This window comes from Rattus norvegicus, chromosome 10 (genome assembly GCF_021556685.1).
Source record: "Rattus norvegicus strain SHRSP/BbbUtx chromosome 10, alternate assembly SHRSP_T2T, whole genome shotgun sequence".
NCBI classification, from domain to species: Eukaryota; Metazoa; Chordata; class Mammalia; order Rodentia; family Muridae; genus Rattus; species Rattus norvegicus.
In genome coordinates, this window is record NC_141543.1 from 60,276,853 (window position 1) to 60,290,179 (window position 13,327).

Below are 13,327 nucleotides of genomic sequence, written 5' to 3' on the forward strand. Positions count from 1 at the left end.
TCTCCAGTCTGGGCTGTTTGAATGTCTAGGACTGACCTGCAATGGTCCCTGGCTGTTCTATATCCTTTATTATTAGCTCCTCATTCTGTGTCAGGAAGATGAATATTCTGGGAATTGCTGCATCCTTAATTCTCCATGGCCAGAGGACTGACTGTGCTTCAGACCTTGCTGTTTCTTGCTTGGTAGAGTTGGGCCACTCCTGAGCCCTAAGTCACGGGAGGATTGGCCAGGCTCCTTGAATCAGGAGCTGTTCTTGCTAGGCGCTGAGAGTCTGAGCAGGCTATTTAATCCGATTATCTGGGGCCTGGGGCACAGGCTGGGCCTTGAGCAGAGGGGAAAATAGGGTTTCCTCACCATGGCCTCTAGAGCCCAGGAGGGTCAGATTGTATTTCTGGCCTGGTGTTGCTCTAGCTCCAGAATCCACATCACTGACCTCAGCAAAACTTTGGGGTTCTCAAGGGTAAAGAGGTAGTGACTATCCAAACTGGGGAACTCTATAGAGCTAGGTACAGTACACAGGGCTGAAGGGGAACCTTATGAGGTGCTGAATGCTTCCTCTAAGAAGCTAGGACCTTAAAATGGAGGAAAGTTGGATTTTTTTTTTTTTATAAAGATTTATTTTGGGGTTGGGGATTTAGCTCAGTGGTAGCGCGCTTGCCTAGCGAGCGCAAGGCCCTGGGTTCGGTCCCCAGCTCTGGGGGAAAAAAAAAAAATATTTATTTATGTGAGTACACTGTAGCTGTCTTCAGACACACCAGAAGAGGGCATCAGAGCTCATCACAGATGGTTGTGAGCCACCATGTGGTTGCTGGGATTTGAACTCAGGACCTCTGGAAGAGCAGTTAGTGCCCTTAACCGCTGCTGAGCCATCTCTCCAGCCCCGAAAGTTGGATTCTTTTTTTTTTTTTTTTCTCCTTTTTTTTTTCGGAGCTGGGGACCGAACCCAGGGCCTTGCGTTTACTAGGCAAGCATTCTACCGCTGAGCTAAATCCCCAACCCCCGAAAGTTGGATTCTTAAGTATGTATTTGCTGGGCAGTGGTGGGCATACGCCTTTAATCCCAGCACTCTGGAGTCCAAGATCTCTTGAGTACTAGGTCAGCCTGGTCTACAGTGAGTTCAAGGACAGACAGGGCGTTACATTGAAAAACCCTATCTTAAATTTAAACGCAAAAAAAAAAAAAAAAAAAAAAAATCAGCCACTCGAGGCAGATGGATCTTGATTAAGGCCAGCCTAGTGTACATGAGTTCCAGGCCAATCAAGGCTATATGCTGCATGATGTACTCCCTGTCTCAAATAATTAACACTTTAAAAAAAAAATCAAGGGGGTAAAGAAAAATGGCTTAGAACGTTGCTCCCTGAGCTGTCACGAGATAGCCACTACCTCTTCACCTTGACCAGGGAAGGAGAGAATAGAATTCTGAAAGTTGTCCTCTGACCTCTATGTAACACTTGTGCCCCACCTCACACATAACCTTTAAAAAAAAAAATGAAGATTTTTAAAAATTGTATCTCCGGTCCAAAGGCATGGGTTAGGGTTAAAGATGAAACTTGCCATAATTGAGTGGCAAAGGGGAACCTCAGGACTGGAAATTACTTGAATGTTTTCATCGGCCCAGGCACCTGCTGGAATGACTTAAGAAAACAAAAATGGCCTATCTTTTGAGTTTCTTTTCCCTGGGGCAGGTCTGGGGTTTAAGGAGCAACATGCACTGGAAAAGGTATTGAGTAGTGAGATCTTCCTAATTTCTCCCAGTTTGGTTGACCCTGAGGGCCTTTGGTGCCCATCTTGGGAAAGAAGTTGCTTTAAATTGCTGGTGCTTGAGAATTGAAACAATTGTAGCCACTGGGGCTATTAGGTCTTGGGTGGAGTGTCTGTGGTTGTGGTGCCCCAGGGGAGGTGCAGGGACTGGGAAGAAGAGGAGACTTGGGTTTGCGGAAAGAAGGGGGGTGGAGAGAACGACAGCGGGCGCACAGCCACTGGGAGAGATGGGGGTGGAGTCAGGCTTTAAACGCTTTTTTAGAGGCTGAGTACAGGTGGGAAAGGTCTGCAGCACCTGGTGAGCTCCTGGCAGCTGTGGGGACTTTGTGGAGACCAAGAGCTGCGGAGCAAGGATTGCAGTCTCCACAGACGATCCCTGTCTCACTGAAGCAGAGGGTAGAAAAGCGCGACTGGTAGACTTGAGAGAACACTACCTCTTCGGTAAGGGGTGCCAGACAAGGAGGATTCATCTTCCCGGTGACAATCGATCGCTGGGAGCAAAGTTCAGATTCAAGCGCTCTGGAAGATACTTAAGTACCCAACTCTTCAGAGTCCAGTCTTCACTCTGGGAGAAGGGCATTCAAGACACCCTCTCAAAGAGGCTTTACCTTCAACCCATGGCGCTGCCCGGCTCCTCACAAGCAGAGACTTGGAACCTGGATTCTCTGGTTTCTACGGCCTCTTTGCCCTTAGGACCTCAGGAGCAGGAGGTTGGCGGAGGCCCTGGAGCGTCTGGGGGGCTTCCGCTAGAGAAAGTGAAGCGGCCCATGAACGCCTTCATGGTGTGGAGCTCTGCTCAGCGCCGCCAGATGGCGCAGCAGAACCCCAAGATGCACAATTCTGAGATCTCGAAGCGCTTGGGCGCTCAGTGGAAGCTGCTGGACGATGAAGAGAAGAGACCCTTCGTGGAGGAGGCTAAGCGTCTTCGTGCCCGCCACCTCCATGACTACCCCGACTACAAGTACCGACCCCGGCGAAAAAGCAAAAACCCGGGCACCGGGTCGGTCCATTTCAGCCAGGGAGGAGGTGGCCCGGTATGTGGAGGCCCACACTGGGGGCCGGGGTACACAACTACCCAAGGGAGTAGGGGCTTTGGGTACCAGCCCCCCAACTATTCGACAGCCTACATGCCTGGCAGTTACACGTAAGTGCCTGATTATGTCCGTCTATCTGTTCCCTTCCCCTCCATCCCCCTCACAACCCCCTTCCGCTGGGTGGGAGCTGAGGCCAGAGTGCCAAGTTGAACCCAAATTCACCCAAGTAGAAGCCACACGAGGCTGAGGTTGGTTAGAAGGGCCAAGAGAGTTGAGGATAAAGGCCGTTCTACCTTCGGGATGTTGGTGTTGGTTTCCTCCTTGCTGCTGGCCCTTGTGTGACCCAGCTTCCTCTCCCAGCCCCAAGGGCAAGGAGAGGCCTAGCCCATCCTGTTGCTCCTTCCTGGCCTGCTGCCCCAAGAGGTAAACAGCCGTGCAGCACGCAAGCTGGCTGCTGAGCGTGCCCCAACAGAACTACCTTGCTCTTTAAGCCGTCCTAGGGTCTCATTCCATGCCTGCCGTACCCAGCAAGGCTAGCACCTGCAAGGCTAGCAGAATAGCAAGCTCTAACCCTGTCTGAGGCAAACTGGTCAGACCAGTCCCCTACCGAGAGTTGGGGACACACTGCCCAATCACTTCAACCAAGAGGAGTAACCTCCAAACCCCATGTTTCTCTTTACAGCTCTTCCCATTGCAGACCGGAGGCCCCCTCACCGTGTACTGTCCCTCAGAGTGATCCTAGGCTCCAAGGGGAGCTAATACCCTCCTTCCCCCACTACCCATCTCCAGGCTCTCCCACTCCATATATATAATACTTCCCTTGCTGGTGCCTCCATGCCAGTAACCCACCTTTAACTGGCACGGACAATCAGGGACAACCCCGAAGACCCAGCCCTTTCAGTTCAGAACCCTAGGAACCAGAATGCGCAATTTTGTATAATTAAAGCATGTTTGAGTCTTTTATTGTCCTATCTGTATTCTCTTCCTACAGTGGCAACCAGTGCCGCCTTCTCCACACACCCTTCCGCCAGGACCTGCCACAGCAGGACCCTCCTCGCCCAGCCTTGAGGCCTTATCTGAGTCATTCTCCCCCTCCCCCACCTCCAGAACTGGGGTCCAATAGATCGTCCCACTCGGGCAGCAGAGGGAAGCAGTCACTAGCTTCCAACCACATTTCCCAACTCTGTCCTTGGTCCAAAAGGAAGGTGGACAGGGCAAAATCACCTGCTCCCGTGAGAAAACAGCTGCTTAAAAGGAGGGATCCCAGGCAACTGGTGAAGTGAGTGAGGGCAGGGCTTTACTATTCCTACCGCCCAGGCTCAGGAGGTGGCAAATACATCGGGATGGAGGGTGATTAAGTTGCACCAGCAGATCGGGTCATGTGGGAGTTGAGTAGATGGATGGAGGTGGAATTATTCTAGAAGCTAGCTCTACTGCTGCTTTTTCTGCTTGTGGGGAGCCTTCGCATTCCAGTAGAAGAGGACCTGGGCAGCAATAAGGCCATTGCAGAGAGAAGAGACCACAAAGACTCCAGCCATGAGGGGATCTCCAGTTTCCTGGTATGAGAGACAGCACAGATCTAGAAAGGTTCCAGGGCTGGCAGGCAGGCAGCTTACCTCTCCACTTGGCTGAGAGTGAGGTTTTACTGCCCTCTAGAGGGCAGAAGGTGCACTCACCTGAACAGAAGTGAAGATCCGGGCCAAGGAGCCCCCAAACAGCATAAACACTGTAATGGCTGAAAGCTGGCCTGTGTGTCCGTTGTGGTAGTTAGTGGCTGCCTGGAGCAACTAGAGGAGAAATTGATACTTTTGATACTCCTCTGAACCTCCTCTGTGACCCATCACCCTTCCTCACTCCCCGCAGACTTGCACTCCTTACTTGGAGGTTTCCCTCTGCTTCTACACTACCATACACATCCCTTTGCTTCTGAGTACCCACCTTCCCCACCACCACAGCAGGTACATTGGAGGCCTGGAGCAGGGTGGGCACAGCCAGAGGCATGACTGGGGAAAGCAGCGCCAACAGGACCACGGCAAAGCAGACAAGGAAAGCAACTCCTGGGGGTCAGGGAGACAAGGAGCCCTCTTGAGCCTCCTGAGTCCCCAGCAAAGTCCCCAAGACACAATGCCTGCTCTCCAGCCAATCCCCGGCACCTTTCACGGTCTCTCCTCTGTAGTGCATGACCAGGAAGCAGATGGTAACCGTCTGTAGTGTCAGGAACAGTGCTTCACCCCAAGAGCTGCAGAGTCAAGAGGTGGGAAGGAAAAAGGCAGGCCTGGAAAAAGGCAGGGAAAGCCTCCATCGCCCATCAGACTCTGTTCTCTGACTAGCCGGTACTTTCCGGTCTACAACCCCACCACACCCGGTCACTCAGAATGCTCCCTTCATCCCATATTCATGGGTGTGAGTAAACTTCTGGAAGGGCTGAAGCACTTATTAGAACTCTTATTAGAATTTCGGTCACTGGGGCTAGAGAACAGCTCAGCAGGTAAAGATGTCTGCCTCCAAGCCTGATTACCTGAGTTCCAGCCCCAGGATACACACACACTCGCTGGAAGGAGAGAACCACTCCAACAAGTTGTTCTGTGACCCCCTCCCATCTCAAGTAAATAGTAAAAAAGTAAATAAATAAAAGAACTGTGGGGATTTGGCTTTGGGCATTTAGAGTGGACTCTCACCTGAAGGGGAAGTTGTTGGTGATGCTGTAGACCATAGTTCCAGTCAGTGCCACTAGCTCCAGCATTACTGACTGGAGACTCAGTCCTTCTGCACTCTTGGCTCCCAAGAGTTTAAATATCTGGGGGAGCTTTACTGTGGAAAAAGTGGTATGGCTGAGGAAGAAGCAAACTATCCCCATTCCTTGGCATCAGCCTCTCAACCCCCTTCCCTTTACTCTGACAGAAGGAACTATACATACCAAGAAGTGACCCAGCCACGATGCCCAGCCCAAGGCCTTTGCTGAGGAGAATCTTGAGGCAGGGAACTGAGAAGAGAGAAAAAAGTAAGCAAAGAGGCCTCTGGAGCCCAGGTGAGGGTCTGAAGTGCTCTTAGCTGCTCCCTTTTCCCCTCACCCTTAATTTGACCACCGCACCAGTAAGTCTCTGCGGGAGATATAGTGGGGCAGACATCCTTCTGGCTACAAACATTCAGACTAGACGTGTCATCTTCACAACAGCTTCTCCGTGACTGCCTTCCTTCCTGTTCAACCTTCCATTTCCTATAAATACGGCTAAGTATTTCTTAGAGTTGACAAGATACGCTGATGAAAGGGAAGAGTGGTTGCCTGCATAAGGGTCCAGAAGGTTCGGGGATACATGGTGTGGGGATTTGCCTTTGGGAGGAGGAGCATCTGAAGTGGCCATCGGTTACTGAGGAGAGAGTGGGGTCAGGAGATTTTTGAGCAGTGCCTGTGTAACTGGAAAGCTAACTTTTATCCCTCTTTAATCCAGAATCAACATGGTAGACGGAGAGACAGACAACTCCGGAACTTCCATGCATTGCCCATAATAAAATACACTCCTAATAAAAATGTACTAAGAAGGGGTTGGGGATTTAGCTCAGTTGTAGAGCGCTTGCCTAGGAAGCGCAAGGCCCTGGGTTCGGTCCCCAGCTCCGGAAAAAAAAAAAAAAGAACCAAAAAAAAAAAAAATGTACTAAGAAATTATGTCTTTTAAAAGTCATCAGGGATGTGTGTGTTGTAGTACAGAGATTAAAGAATCTCTGAGTTCAGGGCCAGCTAGAATTACATAGTGAGACCCTATCTCAAATATTTAAAAACTATTGTCAGGTGTGGTAGCACACACATTTAGTCCCAGCACTTGGGAGGGAAGGGCAGGCAGGTCTCTATATGAATTCAAAGCCAGCCTGGTCTACATAGTTCCAGGACAGCTAGCGTTTTGCAGAGAAACTGTTGCTAGAAAGATAGACAGACAGACAGTAGACCAGCGTTTAGGAGTATGGACTGTTCTTCCAGAAGATCTGGGTTCAATTCCCAGCAACCCCAACTCTTAACTCCAGTTCTAGGGGATCTGACACACTCATAAATTCAGGCAAAACACTAATGTATATAAAACAAAAATAAATCTTTAAAAATATTATTGGGCCAACAAGATGGCTTTGCTCCCAACTCTGTTGACCTAAGTCTCTACATAAGGGAATACACACAACAAAAATACATCTTAAAAATTTGGGGCTGGAAAGGTAATTTAGTGATTAAGAGCACGTCTCTGCTTTTGCAGTGATCTGAATTCAATTTTTTTTAAATTTATTTATTCATTATATATAAGTACACTGTAGCTGTCTTCAGACACACCAGAAGAGGGCATCAGATCTCTTACAGATGGTTGTGAGCCACCATGTGGTTGCTGGGATTTGAACTCAGGACCTCTGGAAGAGCAGTCAGTGCTCCTAACCACTGAGCCATCTCTCCAGCCCCCCTGAATTCAAATTTTAGCATCCATGTCAGATGGCTCACAACACCTGTAACTGTAGCTCTAGAGATATCTCACGCCTCTGGCATCTCCAGGCAACTGTGTTCATGTGTGGGTATACATGTATGCACACAATTTAAATACTAAAAACAACCATCTGTAAAGGGATCTGATGCTTTCTTCTGTACTCAACATATATGAAATAAATAAGTAAATTTAAAAAAATACTAAAAATAAAAATATACATAAGAATAATCTATTTTGTGTGTGTCTATAGGCACATGTGTGAAGGTCAGAGGTCAGAGACAACTTTGTAGAGCCAGTTCTCCATTTTTGCCTTTCTGTAGTTCCCAGGAATTGAATTCAGGTCACCAGCCTTGTAAACCATCCCTCTAGTCCCAAGTAGGGATGCAAACTTGCAGGCCTCCCTGCTCTTCCTTGCTTTTTAGTTATACAGGCATTGCTCAGAAGTTCCTGACCCTTTTCTCTCTTGTCAGTAAAACTTCAAATCAAATACTCCTCCTTCCAAAGGCACAAACCCCCGATACCATACATTCCTGAACCTTCTAGGTCATCCCCACTCTTCCAGGACTTTCTTCCCTGTTCCTCCACTATCTCCACCATTTACTTCTTTGTCTTGGAACTCACCCTATAGACCAGACTGTCCTTGAACTCAAGAGATCCTCCGGCCTCTGTGTCCCAAGTGCTGGGATTGAAAGTGTGGGCCACTGTTGCTGGCAATTTCTCTCTCTTTTTTTTTTAATTCTTTTTTCCTTTTTTTTCCAAAACCCCTGTGTGGAGGGCTGACTTTCTTTTTAAAGATTTATTTATGGGCTGGAGAGATGGCTCAGTGGTTATGAGCACAGACTGTTCTTCTAGAGGTACTGAGTTCAATTTCCAGCAACCACATGGTGGCTCACAACCATCTGTAATGGGATCTGATGTGCTCTTCTGGTGTGCCTGAAGACAGCTATGGTGTACTCATGTACATAAAATAAATAAATCTTTAAAAAAAAAGATTTATTTATTTCATGTACATGAGTACACTATTGCTGTCTTCAGACACACCAGAAAAGAGGGCATTGGATCCCATTATAAATGGTTGTGAGCCACCACGTGGTTGTGGGAACTGAACGCAGGACCTCTGGAAGTGCAGTCAATGCTCTTAACCACTGAGCCATCTCTCCAGCTCACAGAGAACTGACTTTCAATAGATCACAGTGAGGGAGCTGCTCTGCTACATTTGAAACCCCATACTGGCAATTTCCCTATCATGGAATCTTTGACCTGGTGGGCATTTGGCCCAGCAGGAAGTCTTTACTATTGTAAGCCAAAATGAACTTAGAACAGAAGAGATGGAAAAGGCTTACCAAAGTCTTTGATATTTGGCAATGAACTTGCCTTGTAAAGAAAGGGAAAAGGAAAGTAAAGTGCTGCTATACTCCCAGCATTCTGGTGGCTGAGGCAGGAGGACTGCTGCCAGTCTGTGCCACATAACACATTCCAGAAGTTGGTGCTGGGCGGGGGTGGAGGGGTCGGGGTGGGGATTCATGGGCCTCTGTAGTTGAGTGCTTGGGACTGAAAGGAGGTCTATATGCCTGGCTGGGATTTTAATTTTGTTTTATAAAAAGTGAGTTTTCAAGTCTGGGGATAGAGCCTAGTTAGCAGTGTGGCGCAAGAGGCCCTGAGTTCCATCCCCGGTCCAGAAAGGGATGAGGGCGGGGTACCGACTTCCCAGATTGTAAAACACAAATTTAACTATTTTTTTCGGGCGACACCACCTCATGCCCAAATATGGCACTTTTCCTATGCAGGGTCCAAAACACTTCCGCCCTCTTCAGAAGCGCCTTCTGCCCAGCTTCGCGCGACATTAATCGGCACTGTCACGCTAACTTAGGTCCAAGATTGCTCGAACTAGACTTTGAAGGCTGAATAAAACTCACCATGAAGCAAGTCCCAGTGGACGAAGAATTGATCATAGCATTTCTCAGGTAAAAGAATTGGTACCAGCACCCCTTTGAACGGTCCGTCAGTCTCGCCCGCCATGTTGGAAAGGTAGCTTCCGCCAGTCCGGATAACCCCGCCATTGACCTGCGCCGCGCATGCGCACTGCGTATGCGTATACTCCGCCTCCTCCCCGGGACCGGGCTGCACTTCCCTTTCCTACAGGACCCTTGCTAGCTTCAGTAGGCTGAGACAGTTCTTCACAGACTAGGTTTTGTACGCGCCTTGATGTTCGAATTTTAAAGCATGTCAGAGTTTTACGCCTGCGCAGTTAGAACTTCCGCACTTTTGTTTACGCTCTGGGTTCTGAAAGCAAGGTTTATTTCTCCCTCTTTCTCTGTCCCTCTTGTGTGTGCGCCATCTTGTCTTTTCTCTGCCAACTTTATACTGTTTGAAGTTGGAAAGGAAAAGAGTTCAAGTCTTCAAAATGGCGCTAGTGAAGGCGCTGCAGTTCTCCTATCTTCTCTTGGTAAATAGCATAGAGCCGGAAAGGCCATTCTGAGCTGGGCCTTCCTTCTAGTATCCTCCCTCTTCCTCTGTCCAGATGTTAAGATGACAATGAAGCAGAAGAGGGGCGAGCTCACCGGCAGGATATAGCAGCCCCTGACACAACGTGGGGTGTGGGACGGGGACGCAGAGCCTCTTCTGTGTCTAGGTGGGAACCCAGAGGATGCGAGCAAAAATTTATATTTATCTGGGAAAGGGCCCCAAGGGTTAGGCGAAGAGAGCCACGCTACATTCCAACACTCTTGCCAAGACACCTACCTACTACGTTTACTATCCTAATGAATCTACGCTTGGCTATCAGGCACTCCCAAACTGTTTCCCCGTTCCTTGTTCTTGGGGGTAGTTGCTGGGCAGGGAGGATTGCCACATGTACCTCTGCTGGGTGGAGCGCTAGTCCAGGGATTTCTGTAACCTCATGGCACTGGTAAAATTGGAAGGGCACCCATGCTTGGCTCCTATCCTTGTACCATGCCCTACTATAAACAGAATTTATACGTTTTTGGTGCCGTGGTTAGCCATCTGAAAATATCTTTTTAGAATCTGGACAAGGGCAGATTGCAGATGGCATCACTTCCTCTCCTTCTGCTACTCAGGGATCAAGCATTTGTTGGCCAGGCCTAAAGTTGTTCCTAGAAGCACAACCTTCATAGAAGTCAGAGTGTCTGCTGCACTAGTGGGCTCCTCAGTGAGCTAGCCCTGGCACAGTGGACATGGAATCTCATTGTTCAGTAGCCACTTTTGAAATAAAATAATACAGCCACCTACTCACATTTTGGTTGCGTTGTACCTCTAACTGCGCACAAGGGTCAGCAAGAGGATGTCAAGATGGAATGATTCATTATGTTAAGGGAACAGGCAGCCAGAGGGAGGCGGGAGTTTTAGTAGTTTCACCAGCAGCTGCAGGACATTAAGAAATGAACCCATGAAGGCATTTGGTCACTCTTTGGTATTTTTGTCCCTTCTTGCCAGCTGTCCCTTGGTGACTCAATCATGGAAAGGCACAGGAAAGCACATGATCCTGGCAGGACAAAGGAAGCCAAGGGCAAAGATTTCATTAAGTTTTTCTACTCTTCATGAGAACAGGAGTGCGTACCATGCATGTTTATTAATTCCCCACCCCTATTATAAAAATCTCTTAATTTTGTTCTTAAAGACAGAGAAGGGAGATAACTCTGTTGAGTCAATTGCATGCTGAAGAAATGAGGATGCTCCTTGGTGGCCTACAGAGTGGACTGGAGCAAATGCTCAGAGGGGCTGGTAGGTTGATTGTCGTCTCCGGGTAACGCAGAAGGCAATGAGCACCAGGGTGAGGAGGCCCAGGAGGACCAGGCCAATGATGAGAGGCAGCAAGAGAGATTGGTCACTGGCGCAAGAGAAGCCTGGCAGAAAAAACAGGGTCAGTGAGAACCGCTGCAGTGGTGCATGGGCTAAAGGTGGGCGGGAAGGACAGAAGAGTTAAGTGGGAGGGAGAAAGGTTGAGGAATTCAACCCCATAGTTTGGAGCATAAGGAAAGGGGAAATAGGCAGCTTTGTAGAGGAGACTGAGGTTTAGAAAAAGTTCTGGGGAAGGTTTCCAGTGCAATGGGAAACTTCAAGCTTACATGGCCCGAAGTGTCCCTTGTCCGGCAACTGAGCAGCCTGCAGCCTCAGGGAGAGCAGGTCCAGGTGAATTGCTGGAGAAAGAACTATGCTTGTATTTCCGCAACAGAAGCTTTGGCCCAGGGGAGCTTGGAGCTCTTGAAGAGATGAATTCTGCGCTGAGAATGTCCACTCTAAAGTAATTAGTAATTAAGATTCAAATCTAGTCCTGATTCCTGAGTCCCCACCACCACCCCAGCACTTCCAGTGTAGACTTTTAGTGTGGTAAAGAGAAGAGGTTGCTCACGTGCTGCTTGTGGGAAGGACACATTGTATTCCACTGCCATGTAGTTAAGGTAGACTGTACTGTGGCTCTGATGTCGGTCCTTGAGGTGAACAGAAAGGCTCAAGGCATCAGGGACAGTGGCATCCATGTCCATAGAGCAAGGAGGAGGCTTAGGGGGTCTAGGGGTGGGATATAGAAGAGTGAAGGAGGAAGACAAATTCAAGCTGTATACCTGTTTGAATCCAAAGGTAAGCTGTCCGTAAGGGAATGAGAGAGCCAAGTGGGGATGGGCACTGTCACAGCCCCCCTGGACCTTGGTTTTGTTCGGGTTCAATACAGAGAGGCCCCAGGCCTGCAGAAGTGAAAGAATAGTGGGTCTGAAGTCACATGAATGGCACCCAGTTTATCCCTTCTGCTCTTCCTCCTCCCTTCTGAACCAGCCCAGGGCTTGCCTCTGGCCTTCTTTAAGCCCTACTACTTTACCTTTTTTCCACCCTGGGTCAGGTACAAGATGCGAATTTGAATTTGGGCTTGGAGCTGAACACATGGCTGGGAACCATTAGTCCATGTGTAGTTTCCAAGAGCCCCAGTAGAGCTTGGACTAGGACTTGGTGAGGGCGGAGGTGGTCCAGGGTGAGGGCCAACAGTGGAGAAGCCTGGACTGTTTGTGGTGGGAGAAACTGTGGCATTCCCATGACTGGTGGTGGTGGGCCTGTGGCTGGTGGTGGTGGGCCTGTGGCTGGTGGTGGTGGGCCTGTGGCTGGTGGTGGTGGGCCTGTGGCTGGTGGTGGTGGGCCTGTGGCTGGTTGTGGTGGGCCTGTGGGTGGTCGTAGGGCTTGCTGTGCTTCCGGTGGTTGTAGGTGTCTCCGTGAAGGATGGCAGAAGAGTAGCAGCCTTTTTGTGAGGACAGTCTTTCCCTGTTCCTTGGGCTTTCATTAAGAGATTAGTTGATAACCCAGGTGCCGGCTCCTGCCCAGGAGCTCCCTCTCTCCCACCTCCCATTCTCCTTACCTACAAGCAGTACCAGCAAGGTCAGACACACAGGGAACCTCATGGTAGAGCTGCTGAGTCCAGCTAGGCTGTAACAGCTCCTTCCTCAACCCAATCCCCTCTTCTCTTGGAAGAGGAAATGAAAACTCTTACTTCCCTTAACCAAAGTAATCCCACCCCAAACCTGACTCAGGCACCTCAGCTCTAGCCACCCACTAAAGTAATTTAAATGTTTTCACAATTAAGCACTGATTGGTAGTGGCCTTCTCAGTGGGCGGTAGTCTTAGTTACCATGTGAGGATGAGGCAGTTGACTCACACGGAACTTACCTAAGCCAAAACTTGCTCTACTTGGCAGTTTACAAAGCAGGCAAACAGGAAGCCTTTTCCTCATTGGTAAGAAATTCACCCTCACCCATGTGCTTCAATCCCAGCACTGTAAGGCAGCAAGCAGACCCAAAAGGCCAGTTTGGCCTATATAACCGCAGGACAGCAAGGGCTACAGAACCCAAGGTAATTAGCACCCACATTTGGGTTATGACTAACACCCAGTTGAAGTCTTTGAACCCATTACTACTTTTTCAAAACTGGGAGCAAGTGACACTTGTGTCTTGTGCTAAAGCCCACTACCAAATTTCAGTAGTGTGGGTCATTTGGTATTTCAGGAAGCAACATGGCAAATTCAGGAAAGAACTAGTGCAGGGGCAGCTGAACCACACTAGTAACTGCAGGAGAGGG

General features: G+C 49.1%; 3 protein-coding genes and 1 long non-coding RNA gene across 5 annotated transcripts; 2 read left to right on the plus strand and 2 right to left on the minus strand.

Moving 5' to 3' along the window:
• Window positions 1-2,051: 2,051 nt before the first annotated feature.
• Window positions 2,052-3,756, plus strand: Sox15 (SRY-box transcription factor 15). The gene is made up of 2 exons (NM_001394335.1): window positions 2,052-2,905; window positions 3,478-3,756. The coding sequence occupies exons 1-2, from the start codon at window positions 2,379-2,381 to the stop codon at window positions 3,605-3,607; spliced, it is 657 nt and encodes a 218-aa protein (NP_001381264.1). The 5' UTR covers window positions 2,052-2,378; the 3' UTR covers window positions 3,608-3,756.
• Window positions 3,726-9,320, minus strand: Mpdu1 (mannose-P-dolichol utilization defect 1). Of its 2 annotated transcripts, none has more exons than XM_087571885.1 (7): window positions 9,169-9,320; window positions 5,713-5,778; window positions 5,474-5,601; window positions 4,949-5,034; window positions 4,734-4,852; window positions 4,472-4,582; window positions 3,726-4,351 (listed from the first exon to the last, which is right to left on the minus strand). In XM_087571885.1, the coding sequence occupies exons 1-7, from the start codon at window positions 9,310-9,312 to the stop codon at window positions 4,226-4,228; spliced, it is 780 nt and encodes a 259-aa protein (XP_087428011.1). In that variant the 5' UTR covers window positions 9,313-9,320; the 3' UTR covers window positions 3,726-4,225. The 2 variants fall into 2 exon arrangements, with proteins under 2 accessions (XP_087428011.1, NP_001100481.1); NM_001107011.1 differs by having other exon boundaries at window positions 3,732-4,351; window positions 5,474-5,606; window positions 9,169-9,310.
• LOC148002932 (uncharacterized) lies at window positions 5,697-9,258 on the plus strand. The gene is made up of 2 exons (XR_015631762.1): window positions 5,697-5,823; window positions 9,040-9,258. It is a non-coding gene; the product is annotated as an uncharacterized LOC148002932 (long non-coding RNA).
• Window positions 9,321-10,822: 1,502 nt separating the features above from the next.
• Cd68 (Cd68 molecule) lies at window positions 10,823-12,702 on the minus strand. Its single transcript, NM_001031638.1, is given in 6 exon segments — window positions 10,823-11,115; window positions 11,338-11,508; window positions 11,622-11,700; window positions 11,833-11,952; window positions 12,084-12,529; window positions 12,612-12,702. Coding segments are annotated over 6 exon segments (993 nt in total). The 5' UTR covers window positions 12,655-12,702; the 3' UTR covers window positions 10,823-10,981.
• Window positions 12,703-13,327: the final 625 nt, after the last annotated feature.

Excerpts from the sequence above, each read along its gene's own strand:
- Mpdu1 (XM_087571885.1), bottom strand. The coding sequence starts at position 9,312 with ATGGCGGGGTTATCCGGACTGGCGGAAGCTACCTTTCCAACATGGCGG. Across the intron at positions 4,853-4,948 it reads CAGAGGAGAGACCGTGAAAG|GAGTTGCTTTCCTTGTCTGC; the intron begins GTGCCGGGGATT and ends CCTGACCCCCAG. Across the intron at positions 4,583-4,733 it reads CTGCTGTGGTGGTGGGGAAG|TTGCTCCAGGCAGCCACTAA; the intron begins GTGGGTACTCAG and ends TTTCTCCTCTAG.
- Sox15 (NM_001394335.1), top strand. The coding sequence starts at position 2,379 with ATGGCGCTGCCCGGCTCCTCACAAGCAGAGACTTGGAACCTGGATTCT. Across the intron at positions 2,906-3,477 it reads TACATGCCTGGCAGTTACAC|CTCTTCCCATTGCAGACCGG; the intron begins GTAAGTGCCTGA and ends TTCTCTTTACAG.